Source organism: Montipora foliosa, chromosome 6 (genome assembly GCF_036669935.1).
Source record: "Montipora foliosa isolate CH-2021 chromosome 6, ASM3666993v2, whole genome shotgun sequence".
Classification (NCBI taxonomy): Eukaryota; Metazoa; Cnidaria; class Anthozoa; order Scleractinia; family Acroporidae; genus Montipora; species Montipora foliosa.
This window is the reverse complement of record NC_090874.1, coordinates 16,465,775-16,487,766: the sequence shown is the minus strand read 5'-3', so window position 1 is coordinate 16,487,766 and position 21,992 is coordinate 16,465,775. Positions and strand designations below refer to the sequence as shown.

Below are 21,992 nucleotides of genomic sequence, written 5' to 3'. Positions count from 1 at the left end.
CGAGCTGACTATCCGTTCCCATGCTTACGCCTCCCACCAACAGATCAGCAACTCGTTTACAATTTTTTGTTCAGAATTGGAAACAAATAACATAGGACACTTGGACTTTACAAACAATTCAGGGGTACAAGATCCCCTTTTGCAGGCGCCCCAAGCAATGGCGCATGTGAGTAACCAGAGTAAAATGCCTCTATGATGCTTACAATATGGAAAGGGCTATCACGGACTTGTTAGCAAAGGGGACCGTCCGGGAAGTCAAGCCATAGGACGACCAGTTCACTTCAACCCTGTTCTTAGTACAAAAAGAAAATGGCGATCATCAACCTATCATCAACCTTCGTGCTCTAAACCGGGTCTTGGGGTAGGAGACCTTCAAGACGGAGGGACTGCAAGTAGTGAAATCCCTAATACAACAGGGAGAATTCATGATTAAATTAGCCCTGAAAGATGCATATTACGCACTTCCAATTCATCACTCCCACAGGAAGTATCTGAGGTTCTTCTATCAGGACAGAACATACCGAGTTTCAGTGCCTTCCCTTGAAGCCAGTGCTGGCAGTGTTGCGGTCCATGGGTATCCGGGTTGTGATCTACCTAGACGACATGTTATTATTACACCAACAGAGCAAGGTGCTGCAGAAAATCTTTGCTCAAGTGCTAGACTTACTGGAAAAGCTGGCCTTTCTGGTAAAGAAGGAGAAGTGCTCACCCATTCCTTGCCATCGTCTAATCTTCCTCAGAGCTGCCCTAGATTCCACAACGATGACCCCTCCCTCCCTCAACCAAAACGTACCTCCATTGTGGATACCTGCCGTCACCTCCTTGCTCAAGGGAGTGGTTCAGTGAGGACTCTGTCCACGTTAATTGGACAAATGAGCCATGTATCACAAACAGGGATATTGGTTGCACCACTTCATCACAGAGGTCTTCAACGCCTATACCTGCAAGCAGTGTCACAACATGGACAGGCAGGGGAAAATGATAGTCCCCTTAACCTCCCAGGCACACAAAGACCTAGAGTGGTAGGTCTCAGAGAGCAGCTGCCGTCTAAATGGCTGTCCAATTCAGCTTCCACCCATCGATCTCACAGTTTGGAGCGATGCCTCGAAAACGGACTGGGGTGCAGCCTACCAGGGGATTTCCACCGGGGGCCATTGGAATGTGGACGAAGCGCAGTGGCACATCAATGTGTTGGAGCTACGAGCAGCAACATTGGCTCTGAAAGCACTTCTGCAGTCCCAAGAGGCTCAACATCCTCCCCTCAAACACATTCACTTGAGAATAGACAACACCACAGCGGAGGCGTACATCAACAGGCGAGGGAGCACGCGCTCCCCTGCTCTACCTACACAAGCCCTAGAGTTGTGGGCAATAGCCTTGACAACAGGAGTATCATTGACAGCTCAGCATATTCCAGGCATTCAAAATGTGGTAGCAGACACAGCCTCCAGGCAGATCGAGACCAGAACCGAATGGACATTGGACAGGAAGATCTTCCAGTCCATTTGTCAGAGATTCTACACACCAGACGTGGACCCCTTTGCATCCCGTTTAAACCACTAATTACCCAAGTATGTCTCGAGGTACCCAGATCCGGGGGCTCTGGCTGTGTGCTCCTGGACTGGAGCACATGGACTTGTCTAATCCATCCTCCCGCAGTCCTTCCGCCTCGGGTACTGAGGAAGATCAAACAGGATCAAGCAACTGCCGTCCTCCTAATTGCCCCGAACTGGACCGGACAGCCATGATTTCCAGACCTCATTCAGATGCTGGTGGATAGCCCACTGCTGCTACCCCAACGCCAATTTCTGTTGTTTCTCCCATTTCAGCCAACAGCATACCATCCCCTGTGGAAGTCCGTTCATCTGACAGTTTGGCCACTATCAGGGACCGCTACCAAGCACCAGGCTTTTCAAAGGAAGCTGTTGACATCTTGTTGGCCTCGTGGGGAACGGCCACCCAGAAGCGGTACTCAGGCTCCTGGAGGGCATTGGTACCCTGGTGTTCTCAACGGGGTTCCTGTCCCATTTCAGCTTCTGTAGCAGAGGTTCTTGCATTCCTTGCCTCCCTAGTTGAACAAGACAATTTAGAATACAGGACTATCGCTCTTTATAGGTCAGCTATTTCTCAGGCTCATGACCCAGATGGCTCTACTCAGTTAGGAAGCATCCCCGCTGTGGCTCTTTTGATGAAAAGGGTGTTTAAGATTAAACCCCCTTAGCCTAGATATTGCTCTACAGGGAACGTTAAGACTGCCTTGTCATTCCTAGAGTCCTTGAAACCCTTAGAAGAATTGACACTAAAGCAGCTTTGTTATAAAACTGTTTTCTTTTTAGCACTGACTTCAGCAGCAAGAGCTCATGAACTGTCTGCGTTTGGGCTTGACATATTCTCTCAGGAAAGAGGGGACATGGAAATTTTTACTCCCCACTCATGTGAAGAACTCCAGCCATGGTCACCCAGCTCGGAAGTTTCTTTTCTTGGCATTCCCAGAGAATCCCAAAATTTGTGTTATTCGTTGGCTTACCGCTTATGTGGAGAGGACAAAACGATTACGGAAATCCACCCAACTATTAGTGTCATTTATTTCGCCACACAAGGCAATTTCAAGTCAATCAGTCTCTCGGTGGCTGTTAAGAGCCTTGCGTATGGCCGGAATTGAATTGAATTACACTGGCCACTCGACTAGAGGAGCGTCTACCTCAGCCGCTGCCGTGACAGGACTGTCTGCTGATCTTATCTTGCGAGCTGCGAACTGGGTTTCTGTGCAGACCTTTGAACGGTTCTATCACAAAGAGTCATCTGCTGGTGCCTTTGCAAGGGCTGTACTTGATGGTTAGATTTATCATTTCGCGGAATACCTCTGTGTTATTCAGTTACAGGAGGCTTTGTATTGTTGTAGGACATTAAGGACGTTCGCGCCAATTGTTTCTGCGCATCCTTACCGCGCACGCAAATGCACACCCTACGTCATACACGAGCGCGCGCGCTAAGTAATAAAATGAGAAATGATAGGGCAAAAGGCCATTGCCATATCTTTGCCTGGATTTAACGGTCTTGGACGTTCGGTGACCCCTATTTTTCTTTCCAGAAACGGATTTTATTTACAATTATCTCCACGTTGTCCAAAAATGAACAAAAAATCAATGTGGGAAGTTAAAAAAATTTCAAGATTTCTGCTCACGGGACATCAAATCTTGCCATCTTGCGGCTGCAAGACGAGTGAAACTGTGGTCGCTAAATGCGAACTTGATCTTAAAGGAACCTCACCAGTTGACTAAATTCACTTAATAAGTCCACTTAAACAATATTTGGCAAAGAAGATTTCACTTCAAAGATTTAATTGCAATATATTTGGGTTTACAGACACTGGCCTTATTCGCTAACGAAGCCCGATTTTGTCACATTTTGGGTGTTTTTCCGGGCATGTTCTCTCCAAAACGAAGTCGGTGACCCCCATTTTTTTTACATTTCTGACATAACTAACTCATCATCTTACAGTGGTAAAAGTTTCAGAAAAAAATCAATGTTGTAAAATTTTCGCGCGAACGTCCTTTCTTTCTAGCCTCTTTGAGAAGTCATTGTTCATTATGGTCGTGTTACTTTGCCTTATCCTATTTGCGCGCAGGAGGCATTTATTGTATTGTTGGAGGACCTTTAGACCTCATCTAGCTTCCTGCAGTATCATTTATTAAATTGTTACGGTTGGTATTTGGCCTTGTCTGATTCGCTTGGGAGTATTGATTTGGTATACTGCACCAGCATTGCGACTATCAGGCGGAGAGGGGTGAAGGAGAAATTATATTTCCCCGGAGGGTCACTTACCTGACGGGGAGATGTGGTTCTCCGAACCCCTCGAAGACTGATATGAGCAATAGACCTCTTTCATAATGGCGGCCAAATAAATTATTCTTTTGTTTTAATGCTAATAAGCCCTACTAACCTCGCTACGACGAGCAAATTTCAAAAGAATATTTGTTTTAAAACGAGGGCAGTAGGTCTAATTAACATAAATACAAAAGAATGTAAAGTTGGTCGCTATTTATGAAAGTGGTCTATACCGGTCGCCAGGCCATTGGACGATATCTTTTCCTCCCCTCCCTTGTACTGCCAATCGACATGGCCTCACACACCACAACTCAGAGGCACAGCGCACGCGCATCTTTTCTTTTATATTGTGCTATCCAGGCTGCGGCCGCGCGACATATGCACCAGTATTGCTCAGATCAGTCTGCGAGGGGTTCGGAGAACCACATCTCCCCGTCAGGTAAGTGACCCTCCGGGGAAAAAACCACCCAAATAACCGATTTTTCGACGGAAAATTCATCCCAGAGGATAAAACTATTCACTGGACGTGTAATAAAGGTAATTATCATATGGCCCGTACGGCCCCGCGCGCACTTTCATTGCAAAACTATTGAGAAAATCCCCGTATGAGGGCCGTAGGCATTAGCGTGAGCAGGGCCGGAATATTGTACGGCCCTACTAGGAACATGTACTGCTCCGTGCGATGCAATTTTAGGGGATTTCGTCGCTTTTAAACATCCAAGTAATTTATAGCCAGAAAAGCAAATGCAAACAGCATATTAGATCAATTTTTTGTGAAGATTTTTGTTTTTTATTTTGTCCTAACTTTATCTTCTGAGTGCTAATAAATAGTGTAAAGAGCCCATATGATAAAATGCTTATTGACTGAGTTTAGGTCGGGCCGCTGCGCTCGGTCCGTACGCCATGACCTCGGGCCAAATATTATCCCGTCCGGCCCTCCCACTCAGTCAATAAGTACATAATATGTTCGAGCGAAATCGAAAAAACAAGGGAATATTTTGAGGGAAAACACAATTCTGTGAGATTGTAAGAACACGTGGTGGAGACACGCAATTTACGCTTTGAAAATAATCTTACCTTTTCAGTGATTTTAACTCTTGAAATTCCATCAAATGCACCACAATCCTTTTCTTTATCCTTTCCGAAGCCTGTTTTGGCCGAAAAACGTTATTAAAACCGTTCGGGGATCGCTTGAAAAGTTGAAAATTTTGCCTCCGCTCGCAGGCAGCCCAAGCTCGGTATACGATTTATAGCGGAGCTCCGCGCGCGCGGAGCACCATAGCTAAGAAAATATGGTAACCCATCGATGTGCGAAAATTTGGTTTTTAGCCATGACGTCATGAACGTCCGTACGTACGTCGTTCCGTCCGCCCCGTCATGTATGCCAATGTGACCAGTATCACGTAACCATATCACGGGCTCAAGTTTAGAGCTCATCGAGGAGGCAATGCTCTAGTTCACACTCTAGCTAGACAAAGAGCAAAAACCGCTGATTGGCTAGCGGATAATGACGTAAAATGGCTTTGTTCGCGAAACTACGCCTGCGCAAACTCGAAACATTCGAAGTCAAAGTTACGAACAACACTTCAGCTTTTGTTAAATATTTACAGAAAAGTCAGACGAAACACAATTGAAACGAGCTGTTGATAATGTTTCGTATATTACTTCGCAAGTCATGTCAAGTAGCAATGCGTCCACGTGTATCATTTGATTTGTTTTGGCTACTGTGCATTTTCTTCACATGGAGTGTTGGTCTGCTCCAAGATTATTTACAAATTTTCGAGCAACCAGCGAACTGGAAACGAAATTCTTCTTTGTTCTCGGGATCTACAGGAGCAACTTGGTCTTATGGACAAAGGTTTTTGCTTCGAGTTTTCATATTTTGGAAATAAGATTGGCTGGCCGTTGTTTTTTAGGACTCTAACTCGGTTATTTACAACGTTTATTGTAAATCCTCGACTGGGCTTCCTTGCTTAAGCTTGATGAACTGTGAGTGAACTTCAGCCAAAAAGTTGAATTTTCTGAACACCTGGAATTTACATTTTCCACGTGTAACCTTGACTGTTTCTCCGAACATCTACCAAGCATCAGAAAAGAGATTGAAGAGGAATTCTGCCATGTTAAATGCGATCGATCTTTGCAAGATTTTTGTTGCTCCCTCGCAAATATTTTTGTAGAAGCCATTCCAGGAAATCTGCATCAAAGCGTCTTCCGCTCAGTGCATGTGTAGTATTGTCCTGATCAGTTGTGGAACAGCCCAGCTATATGTAGGTACATTACTGTAACAGAGTAACCATATTGGTCAAGTTTTCCGCATACATGTAAGTTTTGCAAAACGTCTTTAAAAATTCATGTGTAGCAAAACTTTGGAAGCAAACACTTCAGATACATTGTATCGTAAAAATAATAATAATAATAATAATAATAATAATAATAATAATAGTAATAATAATAATAATAATCTGTTGGGAACGGCTAGACTCCTAAGAAACGTTTTGTCCCTTTAGGGAATCCGGAGAGGACTCCCTCGGGAACTTAAGGAACTTGTTGTTACTCGCTCTCAAGGGAAACAATTGACCAGGCCAGGAGCACCTTTTAGGCCTGTGATGTTACATAGCAATAATAATAATAATAATAATAATAATAATAATAATAATCAATAATAATAATAATAATAACAATAATCATAATCATAATTACGTTCTAATTCGCTTCGCTCAACCGAACGTAAATTATTTCACCCTTCAATTCCCGTAAATAATTAAACAAGGAATATGGAAGGATTTGCAAGCGGATCCGAATGCAGTTTAATAGTTTACATACACTCTCCTTCTTCTTTTTCCTTAACATATATTCTTTACAATAAGTAAAAAGCGAGCGTTAACAATAACGTATCAATCTCTCTCTCTCTCTCTTTCATTCTTTTTTTTTTTCGGTTTTTGTAATCCGCTAGGCCTTTACAATTTCGTATAATCCATGTTCTTTTTCTTTTTTTTTTTTTAGATAATAAGCAGATACAGGATACTAGGAAGCGATAAACAATGCAGAAATAAGAACTACAGCTACCTAAATTAAAGCCCTAGGAACTTTGTTACTTGAAACCGGTTATCAAGACTTTCCTCCACGTACATATCTTTGGCAGCGTCCGTCTTCCACCTGCCATGCAACTTCAACAAACTGAATTACCACTGTGGCGAACAACGGATGTTATCCCACCCGATCTTAAGCTATGAAGCCCGTAGTCGTCCGGGTTGAAACCAAGTTGTTTTAAGGAATCCCTCAGGATTTCTCAACATGTAGTGTAGGAGATTTTTCCATCCCTTAGAGTATAACTAGAATTACTCCTATGAAAAACCAGAGGCCTTAACAAAGGCAGATTACTTTATCGTGAATACCAGGAGCTAGATTCATATACCTTCTTAAAACACTAACGGGGCAGTATGGAGTTCCCGATGCACTTATATAGACATAGTTACCCTCCCTATCAACATTTGTCTTACCACGAGGCACAAAAATCCTTATGTATTGACTGTGAAATTCGATATGGTTGGGTGCAATATTACACAACTCATTATACCGAAAAAACCCGGCAAAAGCTAACGAGCATAAGGCAGCTATCCTAACATCTTTCAAATTAGCATCTTCCTTATTATAAGCGCCTAGAATATCCTTAATAATCTGGGAGGAAAAAGGTTTCTTCTTGGCAATTGGTTTAGACTTGATGCATTTTGCCGACTCAATTAAACTCTTACAAAAATTCACTATCCAGAGGATTACGGTCGAGGCTAGGCACAAACAAGTGAAACCATTTAAGTGCAGCATGAGCTTGGACTAAAGACGCGCTTGAAGGTTTTCAAATAAATAAAGCGAAACTGTGCTTACGGGAAAAGGCAATTGAACACTTAATTTCCTACTCCTACACCACTCTAAAAACCTTTTGATGACCCTAAGGTAGGCTTTAGTTGTAGAGTTCGCCCGGGACTGTAACATCACGCTCACGATTTGGCGAAAATTTGGTGAAGACGAAAACAGGAAGGGTTTCCAAGCTCCGCTTGAACTAAGTATCTGAAATTACAAATATCAACACTCCGAAGTAAAGCGGGGTAAAACCCATACAATTCATAATTTTAGAAAAACTAATTATACCGTGCGGGTGCCAGGTCACCCGTACAAACAGCTGTACTGTAACATATAAGTATTTGGGTGCGGCTATACCCATGATGCCTTGGTAATAAAGTGGTTGAAACCCGCCATCTTGTGTGTTGTGCTAAATGCCAGTTTACTACATTTTGGCGACGAAGACGGGATTGGATTAGCCGACAATCATCAGTGCAAGATCTCCGGACAACACTGTGTGTGTTGTAGCTTACAGAATGACCAGCACTGGTGCAAGTGGACTTTTCGGGCGTGTGGGCGAGTTCATCGCCGAGCGTAAAACATTCTGTTCCAATGTGGAAAGGATGGAAATGTTCTTCACGGCCAATAACATCGTAGAAACAACAGGAGAGGGCAGCAATCAAGCTAATCGAGTGGTGGCCGAGAGGAAACGTGCAATATTCCTCACAGAGGTGGGAGCGAAGGTATATTCAACTCTAACTAATTTATTGGCACCTGTGAATCCCAAAGATACTCCGTTCACTGAGATTGTGAGTGCTTTGGAGAAGCATTAAAATCCAAAACCCTTAAAAATTGCACAGAGTTTCCATTTTGGCACCCGAAATCAAAAGCTTGGAGAATCGATCGGGGATTATGTGCTGGCGTTGAAGAAGTTGGCCATTCATTGTAATTATGGTGAGTTGTTGGATAGAGCTCTATGTGACCGATTAGTCTGCGGACTCAGCAACCCGAAGATACAAAATAAATTGCTAAACACAGAGGATTTGACGTTCGAGAAGGCTTGTAGGATTGCCAAAGCTATGGAGATGGCTGAGAGAAACACCCAGGAGTTCCGGATACACCCTACGACAAGCGAGGGTTCGCAAGTGAACCAGTTGACAACAAAGGACATTAAGAACAATGAACAATGTTTTAGGTGTGGGGGTAAACATTCAGGTCAGTCATGTAAATTTAAGTCTGCAAAATGTTATCGGTGTTCTAAGATTGGTCATTTAGCATCTGTTTGTCGAAACAAAAATGAAACCAAGAAAGGGGCAGTGCGCAATTTGCACAGATCTGAATCAGGTAGCGAGGACGAATTAGCAGTCTATTCCCTGTACTCACTTGACACAAACAGCCCCAAATGCCAAGGTTACTCAGTCGGTAGACATCGTAATCAATGGGAAATCTTGTAAAATGGTGGTAGATACTGCTGCAGACTATTCCATAATGCCACACAGTTTATATCAAGAGAAGTTTGCAGACATACCCTTAACAGCATCAAAGGTAGTGCTTTGGACATACACAGGTGAAAGGCTTGATGTGTCAGGTGAAATGCAGTGTGATGTTGTTTATAAGAACAAACACTATTCACTACCAGTAGTAGTATAGTTAATTACAGCGGAAAGCCCACTCTACTTGGCAAAAATTGGCTGAGTCAAATCAAATTGGCATGGGGTGAGATTTTTAGTGTCCCACGGTGAAAACAAGGCCAGTTCCGAGAGTCAACTACAAGCTCTTCTGTCAAAAAATAATGATTTGTTTAGCGACAGTTATGCAGGCATGACGGGGCTTGAGGCACATATCACTATGAAAGGGGATGTAAAGCCAATTTTTGTAAAAACCCGTCGAGTTCTTTATGCATTGAAGGAACAAGTAGAAAAAGAGTTGGACAAACTTGAAAAACACGGGGTGATTAAGAAAACTGACAAGTCAAGTTGGGCGAGCCCAATTGTGGTAGTGCCGAAGTCCAATAACAGTGAGAATCTGCGGTGATTACAAAGTGACTATCAATCAGGCTGTGGAGGACGAGCCATATGTTTTACCCACCACTCAGGATTTGTATGCTTCCCTTGTTGGTTCAAAAAAAAATTAGCAAACTTGACCTATCCCACGCATACGCACAGCTGAATTTTGACGAGGAAAGACAAGAATACTTGACTATAAACACCCACAAAGGTCTGTATTCCTACAAGAACTACCCTATGGGGTAAAATCATCCCCAAAAATATTTCAGGCCAAAATGGACCAAATCCTCCAGGGAATCGAGAAATGTGTATGTAAGCAGGATGATATATTGGTGGGAGGCAATGATTGGCAAGAGAATCTTAAAGTACTCGCAGAGGTTTTGGACAGGCTGCAGCAATACAATTTGCATCTAAAACTGTCAAAATGCGAGTTCTTAAAACCTGAAGTGGTTTACCTACAATACTCGTCACATTTGTTGGAACACCCATCCCCGTTTCCCCCTTCCTCCAATGTTGATTTCCACAACTACTAGTAGTGGCCCGAAAAATTCTCACACAACATTGAATTGGGGGAAGGGGGATGTGGTATAAAATACGATCTTGTAACACGATGATTCTGACCATTCGCTAAGTGTTCCAACTAAATATGTCTAGTATTGTAGGTATCGGAGAGGCTGAACATTTACGCACGCATGCGATGACGGAATATTTGAAGACGAGACGAGAAAAATATGCAGTACCTCCAGACGTGGCGCTGGAGCGTCGTTCTAAACGAGTCATCCCGGGATTTCGGCCCGTGCGATCGCTTTTGGACGCAGATGGCCCTTCGCTGCTTTCTGCTACCGACCTCGCCTCCCGGTACGGCATTGAGGGAGGGATATGTCGGCCCCTAAACCATATGAGACAAATCCCACGCCTACTCACAGCTCCAAACCGCCCTTGTCATTACAATTTAACGTAAGATTTCGATGGCTTGTATATTCAAGAGAATAGTCATTTTATCTGTCATATGGTAAGCACTGTAGTCGCAGATTACAAAGTGCACGCATGCGCCCTGCCCAAGGTAACATACATGCATGCATAAAACTTTATTTCATCTCGAATTTCAGAATAATATCTTCGAGACATTACAGCTAACATACATGATATATACAGATACATAACTAAATATTAAATAATATTTAAAGATATATTAATCAAAACGAAAAGCCGCTGTACAAAATCCGGCCCTGGGTTAGTTCAGTGGTACGGGAAAAATCAGGTAGCGCATTTCGCAACGTACCTAGTAAAAACGTAAGAAAAAGAACTAAGACCATAACTGGTTGTTCTAGGTTTATTGAGGGACAGAATGTAATTTCCACGAACATCATGCGTAAGAAGAGAACGGGAGAAAAAACGTATTTTTTATATATGCAGGACAAGCCTTTTCTTTTTTTAACTACTTTTATACAATAATATGAGGACATTTTGAATGCGCTTATTGCGTAGACATGTAGAGTTTGACTTAAGTGGTACGTAAGAGGACGGGTAATCGCAAATATAAATCTCATTACTCTCTTATTTACATTATACCGTTTCTTGGACAAGAAATTACTAAAGGCCAGGCCGAATTTCCTATGATAAAAAGTCTACGTTAACAGCACGCACCTTGGTTACTCCTTAGTATCCGCCTAGAAATCTTCTTCTCGCTACTTTTTCCTCATTTGATGAGGACCAGTCTCCGCTTGCCTCCTTCATGCCCAAAAGGAATTCTGGGTAATTCAGCCGTTCCATGACAAGGGAAGACCCCCGATTCTCATTTCATAGATTTTCTTATGAGTGTGGAGCCACCCAGTCCTACCGGCAAAATACAGCATCGATTGAAGTTTTTAGCTTTCAAAGCTTGCTCAAATTGTATCGGTAGGTCCTGGAATTCGTCCACAGAAAGGCCAGAGAGACAACTTCACTGGTGCTGTGAACCGTCATGTTTACAACAGAGCAATTTAGGCGTTCCAGTCTGCATGAAATCATCTCTCAACTCTGTCTCGAGAAGACCAGACACGCACGATTCTTACGTTTAACGTTTATGCCCCTGTAGAATCAACCGAAATCTCAACTCCTTGTCAAAAGTTAACCAGCATCTTAGTATTTTTGGTAGGCTACAATACTCGTCACATTTGTTGGAACACCCATCGCCGTTTCTCCCTTCCTGAATGGGGGAAGGGGGATGTGGTATAAGCTACGATCTTGTAACAGGATGATTCTGACCATTCGCCAAGTGTTCCAACTAAATATGTCTAGTATTGTCTGAGTATTGGTGTGCGTTGCCGTGCGATGCAATATACGCCGTGCAATATTCCAACAGTTTTAAACTCGTGTGATAAGTACATTTTGTCCTCAGAGCGCTTTAATAGGCTCTATTCCCACACGGACTGACATGATTATCAAGTGCAACGGTCAGCGTTGATTGACATATTTTATACACCAAGGAGTCAGAATAGCTATGCAAATATATTACGGTCCCTGAAGACGTTTCTTTCTGCGATAGGACTGACTAAATCAGTTGTAACAAAAGAACAGTTCATCGGCAATGGTTGGTGCTCTGCTTTTGAAAAACTCAGGCTGAAACCCTGAAAATATAAAGCTAATGAAAACGACACCTGTTATTAATTAATGAAAAACGACAAGTCTGTAATTTCCATGTTAAAGTGCAAAACGAGTCCATTGTTTGCTATACCCGACTTTTGACCATACCACTGTTTACCCTCATTAATTAGGTTAGTATGCACAATGGTGAAATAAATCAATGAATGCTTTCCAAATTCTGCCCCTCTAATGCTTGTTATAAGGAAGAAATGTATAGGCTTGAAAATATGACAACGTAATAAGACATTTGCAATCACTGGTCTATGATGACATGGTTTCGAATCGTGAATCTCCACGGTTCACCATGGTGAACCGTCGGTGAGCTGAAAGATAAACAGTTCATTTCTTTACACAAACGATTCACCATGGTGAACCGTGCCGCAATAGCAGGAAATGTTACGGGATTTTTTTGATTTCACATTTACTTACAACCTCGGGATAGGATGGTTCTTATGCCCGGAAACTCTTTCCCCCTTACATATCGAGCTAAAGTATCTGGTGAATCGCACGGTGAATCGTTGACAATCACTTCTCAATTGCGATTTGCATACATTAAGTCCATTTTAATTTAATCATCCTGTAAATTCTTCTTGAGTTGGTACCAGCTCCACATCGGCACCACTCGATATATTATTAACCGAACCTCACAAGACGTCAGCGACCCCACCTCTCTAGCTTTATTCCCTTCGCTAACCGTTGTCACGCCTTCAAATGCCAACATCAGTACCAGTGCAAGGAAGATCGCCCTTACTTTGCTCGATTCTCGTCTCGATAATAATTAAAGCCCCCGATGTCATGTGTACGCTACGTTAATCAAAGTACACCGTGTCAACTACTTTACATGGAAATGTGGTACACAGCATATTGAAGATGTTCCTTTACACACCACATAGTATTTATAATTATTTGGCCTTCTAAAAACTCTCCAACACATATTCCTTGATCATCATCATGTTCAGACCAACTGCCCACCTTTTTAAATACAAAGCATGCGAAGAGACATTCCGTTTATCTTAGTAACAAGTTGACTTCTTTTCTAAAGAGACTTGACTTCTGATCTACGCCTCTACAGATTTGCCAATTTCCTTGAAGCAAATACAATACTGTAGCTCTGTAGATTGGGGGCGAAAGTGAAATCTACAGTGTAAGTGCTATCGATGGGGATTTCCCAACAACAGCCAAAGATATCGGGAAAGCCACCCGATCGGACCCGTTACTGAGTCGAGTACTTGATTTCGTCCTGACGGGATAGCCTGAAAAATGCGAAGAGGAAGAACTCAAACCCTATTACAATCGTAGGTGGGAGCTTTCTTGTGAACAGAACTGCGTTCTTTGGGGCTCTAGGGTAATAATTCCATATGTGCTCAGAGAGAAAATCTTAAAGGAATTGCATTGGGAGCTTAAAGCCTGTGGTATTTTAAAATACAGAGGAAGACGCGCCGGGCGTCTGAGAAAAAATGAGAAAACTCAAAATCGCCGTCGATTTATTATTTATATTCCTACTGACTATTTTGTAAGCGAATATAATAATTTGGTAAACGAATCTCACTGGAATACTGGTTCATTATGCGTGAACGAGAGTCAACGCAATCATCTGGACTATTGTTATACGCGTCCGGTGGGTGTTAATGTCAACAATCTCATTTACGTCGACCGATTTCATTCACGATTTACTAATCAACCATTGAAAGGAGTAGAGTTTTGTCTCCATGTTAATCCGGCTAATTTGATTCAAATTAACACCTCTCCTCCGAACTCTCTCGATGCACGTCACCTTAAAGTTTGTGTATGGAACGCTCAATCATTAAGGAATAAAACGGCGAGTCTTGTCGATTATATACATGACAATAAATTGGACATCTTGGCAATTAGTGAGACGTGGTTTTCGGATAAAGATGCCGCGGTGAAAGCTGAATGTACTCCCGATGGTTACAAGTTGTATGATGTACATAGATCCGGCCGTAATGGTGGAGGTACAGCTTTGATCACTCGTTCAAATATAATTGTCAAGCAGGTTGTTGCTCCTACGTGGTGCTCTTTTGAACTTTCGGAATGGATTTTAATTGATGGATCTTTTCGCCTACGGCTTGCTGTCGTCTATAGACCTCCTTACTCTACAAAGCATCCTGTAACAATCTCTTCCTTTGTTTCCGAATTCTCCCAGTACCTTGAATCATTTGTTTTATGCACGGAGCCCATATTGTTATGTGGTGACTTTAACATCCATGTTGATGCTGTGGATAAACCCGATGCAGAATCATTTGTGGACCTACTTGATTCTTTTGGACTAGCTCAACATGTCCACTTTGCAACTCATGTTGAAGGACATATACTGGATTTAGTCATAACCAGGAAAATGGACAGTATCATTCAAGACACACCAATTTTAGGCTCCTTTCTATCCGACCATGCGACTGTATTGTTTAACTTAAAAGGTTTTAAGTCAGAATCCTCTGCCAAGGAAACGTGGTTTCGGAAAATCAAATCGATTAATCTTCCCAAGTTTAAGAACGATCTTCGTAATTCAGAATTGTTACTAAACACTCCTAAACGTCTTGCTGATCTCGTTGGTTGTTTTGGCACTACTCTAAAATCCATCATTGACAGACATGCTCCTTGGCGGAAGAAAACCATGATTCAAAGAGCTCAAGCCCCATGGTTGTCCGATGAGATCAGATCTGTGAAACGTCTCCGGAGGATAGCTGAGCGCAACTGGAGGTCTACAAAGTCTGAATCTGACCGGAGATCTTTCAAACTTCTTCGGAATAAAGCTGTCTTTCTTATGAACAAGTCTCGTTGTGAATTCTATACAGATTTCATCAGCAACATCTCTGATAATCAACGTAAGCTTTTTGCTGCTACAAAGAAACTGTTAAATCAGTCAGCAGAATCGCCCTTTTTACAGCACGGCGACAAGTTAACTTTGGCTAACGACATGGGTTCGTTCTTCGTCAAGAAAATATCCGATCTTCGCGTTAGCCTTGATGCAATTCCGAACTCATGCAGTACTATCAGCCGCCATTCTTCTCAGTGTTCTTCTTCCTTTACTGCTTTTCACCGTGTAGACATGGACTATTTAAGGAAACTTGTGCTTAGAACGCCGACAAAATCCTGTTTACTCGATCCTGTTCCTACGAACATCATGAAAGATTGCCTTGATGAGTTACTTCCGATATTAACAACCATGATAAACCTGTCGCTTGAATCTGGATTTTTCCCTGTTATTTGGAAAGATTCGGTTGTCACAGAAAGAAGGCCTTGACTTTGTTTTTAAAAATTTTCGACCTATCAGCAATCTTTCCTTTATTTCAAAATTGGCTGAAAGAGTGGCAGCTGATCAGATCCAGTCTTACTTAAATGAGAATGATCTTTTTCCTACATTGCAATCTGCCTATCGACAGCACCACAGTACAGAAACCGCCCTACTTAAAGTCAAGAATGACATCTTGATGAGCATGGAAGATAAGCATGTCACATTGCTTGTGCTTCTCGATTTAAGCGCCGCTTTTGATACTGTGGATCATCGGATTCTCTTAGATCGCCTTCAATTTGATTTTGGAATTTCAGGTTCTGCACTTAATTGGTTTGAATCGTACCTCTTTAATAGAACCCAGCGTATCTCTATCGATGGTGTTCTATCGAATACTTTTAATCTTAAATTTGGAGTTCCACAAGGTAGCTGTCTCGGGCCATTATTATTTTCTCTCTATGCTAGCAAGCTTTTTAAGATCGTCGAGTCACATCTTCCTAATCTCCATTGTTATGCAGATGACACACAACTGTATATCGCGTTTAGACCAGGAAATGATTTGGAGGAAACTGCTGCCTTAACTGCCATGGAATCATGTATTGCTGATATCAGTCAGTGGATGCACAAGGATAAGTTAAAACTGAATTCAGATAAGACAGAATGTCTTCTAATTGGAACGCGACAACAACTTCAGAAAGTCAGCAACATCAGTATGTTATTGGTTGGCGACTCCCAAATTGCTCCATCATGTGAAGTTCGAAACTTAGGAACCTGGTTTGACTCGAAAATGAGTATGCTAAGTCATATTAACAAAACTTGCTCATCTGCTTTTTATTATCTTTATAACATACGTAGAATTAGGAAATATTTAAGTCGTCCAACTACCGAATCATTAGTTCATGCTTTTATAACCAGTAGAGTAGATTATTGTAATAGCCTATTATATGGCCTCCCGAATTCACATATCATGAAACTCCAACGTATACAGAATGCCGCAGCTCGGCTGGTCATAGGAGCACCAAGATTCTGTCATGTTACACCATTGCTTTTTAACCTTCATTGGCTCCCGATTAGTTACCGCATAAAGTTTAAGATTTTGCTTTTGACATTTAAGTGTTTATACGGTCTAGCTCCTAATTACCTGATTGATTTAATTTGCATCAAAAAGCAATCCAGATACTCCCTTAGGTCAAACGACTCTTTATTATTTGAGTTACCTAGCATTAAGACCCGTGCAACCCTTGGCGATCGTGCATTCCAGTCAGCTGCACCTTATCTTTGGAATGCATTACCTTCAACAATTCGCAACATAAAGACATTGGACACTTTTAAGACTGCTGTTAAAACTCATTTTTTTAATTTAGCTTTTAAATAGGTTTTTCTACTCATGTCTCATTTTTAATTTAGCTTTTAAATAGGTATATGGTTGTAGTTTTTAATAGTTTCTTATGTTTTTAGTTCACGTGACGGTTTGACATAATTTTATTTTAAAATATTGTGAAGCGCAACTGAATATATTCATATAGAGGTCTGCGCTATATAAATGTAATTATTATTAATTAATTAATCCTGGTATTTGTGCAATGAAGGCTATTGCCCGCTCATGTGTAGGGTGGCACAAAATGGATGACGAAATTGAGAGAGCAGTGAAATTATCCACAGTTTGCCAGAACGTAAGACGTTCTCCTCCTAGTGTTCCCTTAATACTGTGGAAGTGGCCGACACGCCCTTTCCAACGTATTCACCTAGATTTTTGTCAGAAGAGATCTGATCATTTCCTAGTAGTGGTTGATAGCCATTCAAAATGGATGGAGGTAAAACATATGTCGTCAACTACCACAGAGCGTACCGTGGACGAACTACGTCTTATATTCGCCCAGCATGGCTTGCCAGACGAAGTTGTTTCTGATAATGGACCTCAGTTTATTTCTAACGAATTTTCCGAGTTTATGAGCAAAAACGGGGTCAAACATATTCTAGTTCCAGCTTTCGCGCAGCCAACCGCCTGCGAAGCAACCTAAAACGGCTTTGAGCGAGTGAGACAAGCAGCCAGACCGATAGGATCTGTATTCGCAGGATAGTAAATTGTATATCACTGTATACGATCAAATAATCAAGTATGTACTCAAAGAACATACTTCGTTATTTAATCGTACAGATCGAATGAAATTATTACAGGATTGGGATTTCGAAGAAAAGTGAATAAGCCAAAACCAATCGCAATATGGACTCGACAGGGGTCAATTACTTAGAGTACACTCTTGTATTTCTCTCCCTATTTATACTTTTAGCAAATCATCTATTTTTAGAATGGCTTCTAAATGAACGAACAAATTTCAAAACAAAACTCAAAAACAAGAGGACCGACTTTATTACCAATCATTAGGCTGATTTAGCAACAGAAAGGGAATATCAGTTAACGACGACGCGCACGCAAAAATGTCCATATTAGGTGAGATTAGAGTAGAATCCAGACTATTCCGCACGCCTTTCCGTCATCAACTAAGGTTCCCTTCCTGTTGCTAAATCAACATATTTTCCAAAGCAACGCACGGCAAACGGAAGTGACCTCTTCGCATTCTAAGGGTGTGGTTAAACGCACACTTTCAAGCAAATCGAGTAAAGATACATTATAATACAAATTTAGCTAAATTTTCGGTTGGTTTCTGTCACTCAAAACCCGCCTGCTCCTTTATAACGTGTTCAACGTCGAAATCACTGGAAAAATTGAACTATCTTGAAGTGATTGATCACGAGTAAGATAGTACATTTTTTAAGTTATTCAATTGATACAAAGCACTCCTTTCTGGCTTCTATTTGAAAAGTTATTATTTCGCGTGCAAATGTAATAAAAACACCCCTTTTCGCTGAATTGAAGAAGCATGCCTCCAAACGATGCTGGGGCCTTGTTGAGGAGTGAATCCAATTTAGGTGATTTAGCCTGCACTGACTCTTTGTCACACCACCTGGTTCTTTGCAGGCAGCTGTAATATCCTTAGAAATAAATAAAAACAACGCATTATAAGTCTGGCAAACCAGGGCAAAGTCCCACTCAGGAGAAGGGGAAGAAATTCTAAACTTCTCCTAAAATGATATCGAGAGATCTGTCCAGAAATGTCACAGTACCGAATCCTATCCGCGTCTATTTTTCCAAACATCACAAGGTGTAACTTAACTTTTTCCTCCGCTTTAGTATGTGTCCGTAAACACAAGAAACAAATGTCAGTTAAGTTTCCGTGTAAGCTTTCTCATTGTAAGTTTTTTGGAGACAATTTCTGTGGGAACAATAATCATTTGTGCTATCAATTTGTTGATAGCTGAAATTAGAGCATTCAGTATTGGCCGTGAGACATTATTCGTCGTAGCTGAACGGTTCGGTTTACTTAAAGCAAACCGTCGCTGGTTCATCTTGCCATATAGGCATTTATTTTCATTGAATCCCATACCTGCAGTTGCAAAGCTGACCGCAATGTCTTCAGGCTTCGGGCTCTCATAGTCCAGACTTGTCCACACAGCTTTGGCATTTCGGAATAGTTTGGACATTTCCCATGGGAGGGGGTAGTTTTCTATTGGATTCCTGGCCTCCACCATATTATTTCTGTCCGTACCTAAAAGAATCAAGTTTTTTTCCCATTTTATCTAGCCACCGGGTGGCTAATAAAGGGCAAAATTGTCTCTTCTGGAATGTTCATGGTATTGTTTGCTTCCCGAAAAAAGGGGCGTGTTGGGGTTGAAAGGTGTCACACTTGCTGTCGATTTGCGAGCCTCCTGATTTCAACCAATAAAGGTTCTAGTCAAAGGCCGGCATTTTGAAAACACAGCAAAGTCTTCTTCGTTTTCGATCGCTCTTACCCTGTGTCAGTTTTATCATCATCCAAGTTAGTGACATAGAAGGATTATTTATCGCTTTTCACGGAAAAAATGCCGGCCTTTTCTGTAAGCTAAAGAGATCACGTCTTGTTAGTTTACAAGAGAGAAGCAAAATACTTATGACAAGAGTAATTTTAGCCCAAGTGATTGTGACGGACAGGGTCAACCGGAAGTTAGGTGTTTTCCTTTGTTGTTCGCTCAAAAAGTATTCGCTCAAAAATAGGGAGCTTTAGCAATGACGACGGCAACGGCAACGAGAACGTCATGTAAAAACATAAATTCCCGTTATTACGATCACTTCGCGACTATTCCGAACTTTTTAATATGACAAAGGTGTGGCAGTCCTTCAGAAATGAAACCGTTACGAGCGGCGGTTAATTTAGGGGAGAAAAATGAAAATTTATGTCCAAGTGTTGACGTTCTCCATAACACCTCAAACTTGGTTATTTCACGTTGTAGTTTTGCTGACGACGGCAAAGAAATTGACAAAAAGGAAAAACGCACGTGCAGGGCGTGCAAAGCTACTGCTTTTGCCTACTGAATATGAAAATTTGTAACGTTCTCGTTGCCGTTGCCGTCGCCGTTGTCGTTGCTAAAGCTCCCTAATGCCTCTGTCGCGGCGTTTAATGAAGTAAATACGTAATGCACTCACCACTTCTTCCCTCCCCTGCATCTCCTGCCTGACCGTCTCCAGCGGGGCTGTTGTTGTTGTGAGTATTAGAGCCTATGATGACACGAACGTGAAAGAAGAGACTAAGATTGCAGTTTGTGTATCTTTCTTATTTAAGTTCTCGCTTAAAGACTTCGAAAAACAGGCAAGACATAATCCAAAATCAAACACGTTTTACGGAGTTCGAGAAAACAGACAATTTTATCCCTTTGTTGGCCATAATAGGCAAGGTTTCAACTCCAACCCGAAAGTACTGACAGACGGATTCCGAATGTGAAGACATCTTGGCGAAAGGCACAGATCCTGAGCAGTTTTGAGTGCGTTTGTATGTGGCGGGGATGGGGTAGGGGTGAGGTTATTTTTATTACCGGCAACGCTAAATACACCTTTTTACGGTAATTTGCTTCGTAACCTGGCCTTTACATGAAAGTGAGGATGGAGTTGACCTTGTTATGATACGCACCTCCCCGCTTTTCTAATGTTCATGATGTTCTCATGCTAATTAGTCGGGATAGTTCAATTTTGTACAAAAGAAAAGCAATCAGGTTGCTATCAAAACAAGATCCTCTCAACTCTAGCCTAACTTTCACTCATAGGCCAGGTAATTAAGCACAAAATTGTCTATTTCATACCTGTCCACTGAATGTGGAGCAAGTCAGTTTCTTTATTGATAGACATCTTGATAGGAACAAAGTCATATTCAACAGCAGGGTAAACCTACCAAGAAGGGAAATAAAGAAGCTACTATAAGTTAAATTCAAAATTAAAATAACCTTCAGCCGACTACGGAAATTTTGTGATCTACTACAGCAAGACTGACACATCCCCCTTAAGAAATCGAATTCGTAAAATAGACCAATTTCGATATATTAAAATTCATCCAAAACAAAAGGCATCATCTCGAGGCTCTGGGAATAAACTCATACAAATCCTTACATTCATTCCCCAGAGCCTCGAAATGATGTCTTTTGTTTTTGACTGAATTTTATTATATCGAAATTGGTCTATTTGGGACAGATTTGTGCTAAGTCAGTCCGCCGGAGTAAGAATATTTGAATAATTCCAGTAAATTACTTGCGACCTATTGTCGCACTCGAAATTGTTGCTGGGTAATTTTGTTGAATACGTACAAATGGGCCTTACTTGCGCGGCGGCCATATTGGCCATAGACAATAGATTTCGTACCCTGAGCCTCGAGTTGAAATGTTTGGGAACGAGTTTCGGTGGGGCAAAACAAAAGGGTTCAATCCCTCGGGATTCAACATGGCTGCCGCGAGATTAAGGCCAATTCACTCCAGAGACGTCTTATCGTTTATCAAAACGGCCCAACCGATATCGGCCCTCTTCGAGGGTTTCTTGCAAGACCTCACAGGATTGGTTAAAATAAACAATAGCCAAAGAAAAAAAAGACAATGAAACTTTGGCTAAAAAATACAGGTGCAGAAGTTTTTAAGATGTGAAGATCAGGAAAAAACTTGCAACTCTTGGCCCGATAATTTCCACCTAAAGGCAGCCTTTGAGCAAAATATAAGCTGCAACTGTCAACAACTGAAGTAGCGCTGATAGTCTTGCTATCATGAAGGGAAAAACAAATTGTCTCGAGAAACAAATACCACGGGCTATACCTTTGACGAAAAAACGCGTTTTCATTTTTTGGCTCCTGCAGTACATTGTCTGTCTTGCAGTTCTACGTTTAAATTCCGCAACCTATTTGGCATACATTTCAGCGTTTGTTCTCTATTGTGATTCAATAGACACGTTTTTAAACTCTCATCTTAAGTCATTGTGAAAATATCAAGCCGTCTCTTATAAGAGTTTGTCCATCCGGCAATGGTTGAGGCCCTCCCTAGGGTTTGAGGAACAAACCCCAGGGAGCATGGCTAATTTCAACAGGGAAACAGGGAAA

General features: G+C 41.7%; 3 protein-coding genes across 4 annotated transcripts in view; 2 read left to right on the top strand and 1 right to left on the bottom strand.

The window, feature by feature from the left end:
- The first annotated feature begins 425 nt into the window (after window positions 1-425).
- Window positions 426-1,563, top strand: LOC138005088 (uncharacterized). Its single transcript, XM_068851373.1, has 2 exons — window positions 426-1,022; window positions 1,069-1,563. The coding sequence occupies exons 1-2, from the start codon at window positions 426-428 to the stop codon at window positions 1,561-1,563; spliced, it is 1,092 nt and encodes a 363-aa protein (XP_068707474.1).
- A 1,085-nt stretch (window positions 1,564-2,648) lies between these two features.
- Window positions 2,649-15,558, top strand: LOC138005087 (uncharacterized). The gene is made up of 3 exons (XM_068851372.1): window positions 2,649-2,835; window positions 4,189-4,267; window positions 14,169-15,558. Exons 1-3 carry the CDS (start codon window positions 2,649-2,651, stop codon window positions 15,556-15,558), a joined length of 1,656 nt encoding a protein of 551 aa, XP_068707473.1.
- A 2,290-nt stretch (window positions 15,559-17,848) lies between these two features.
- The window catches only part of LOC138006847 (protein DD3-3-like), a 20,008-nt gene continuing 15,864 nt past the window's right edge, over window positions 17,849-21,992 (bottom strand). For both annotated transcript variants that reach the window (XM_068853442.1, XM_068853443.1), the window contains 4 exons: window positions 20,719-20,803; window positions 20,069-20,140; window positions 18,993-19,154; window positions 17,849-18,540 (listed from right to left, as the gene is read on the bottom strand). In XM_068853442.1, coding sequence (XP_068709543.1) covers window positions 18,329-18,540; window positions 18,993-19,154; window positions 20,069-20,140; window positions 20,719-20,803 — 531 coding nt within the window. In that variant the 3' untranslated portion in view covers window positions 17,849-18,328. The remainder of the gene's footprint in view (window positions 18,541-18,992; window positions 19,155-20,068; window positions 20,141-20,718; window positions 20,804-21,992) is intronic.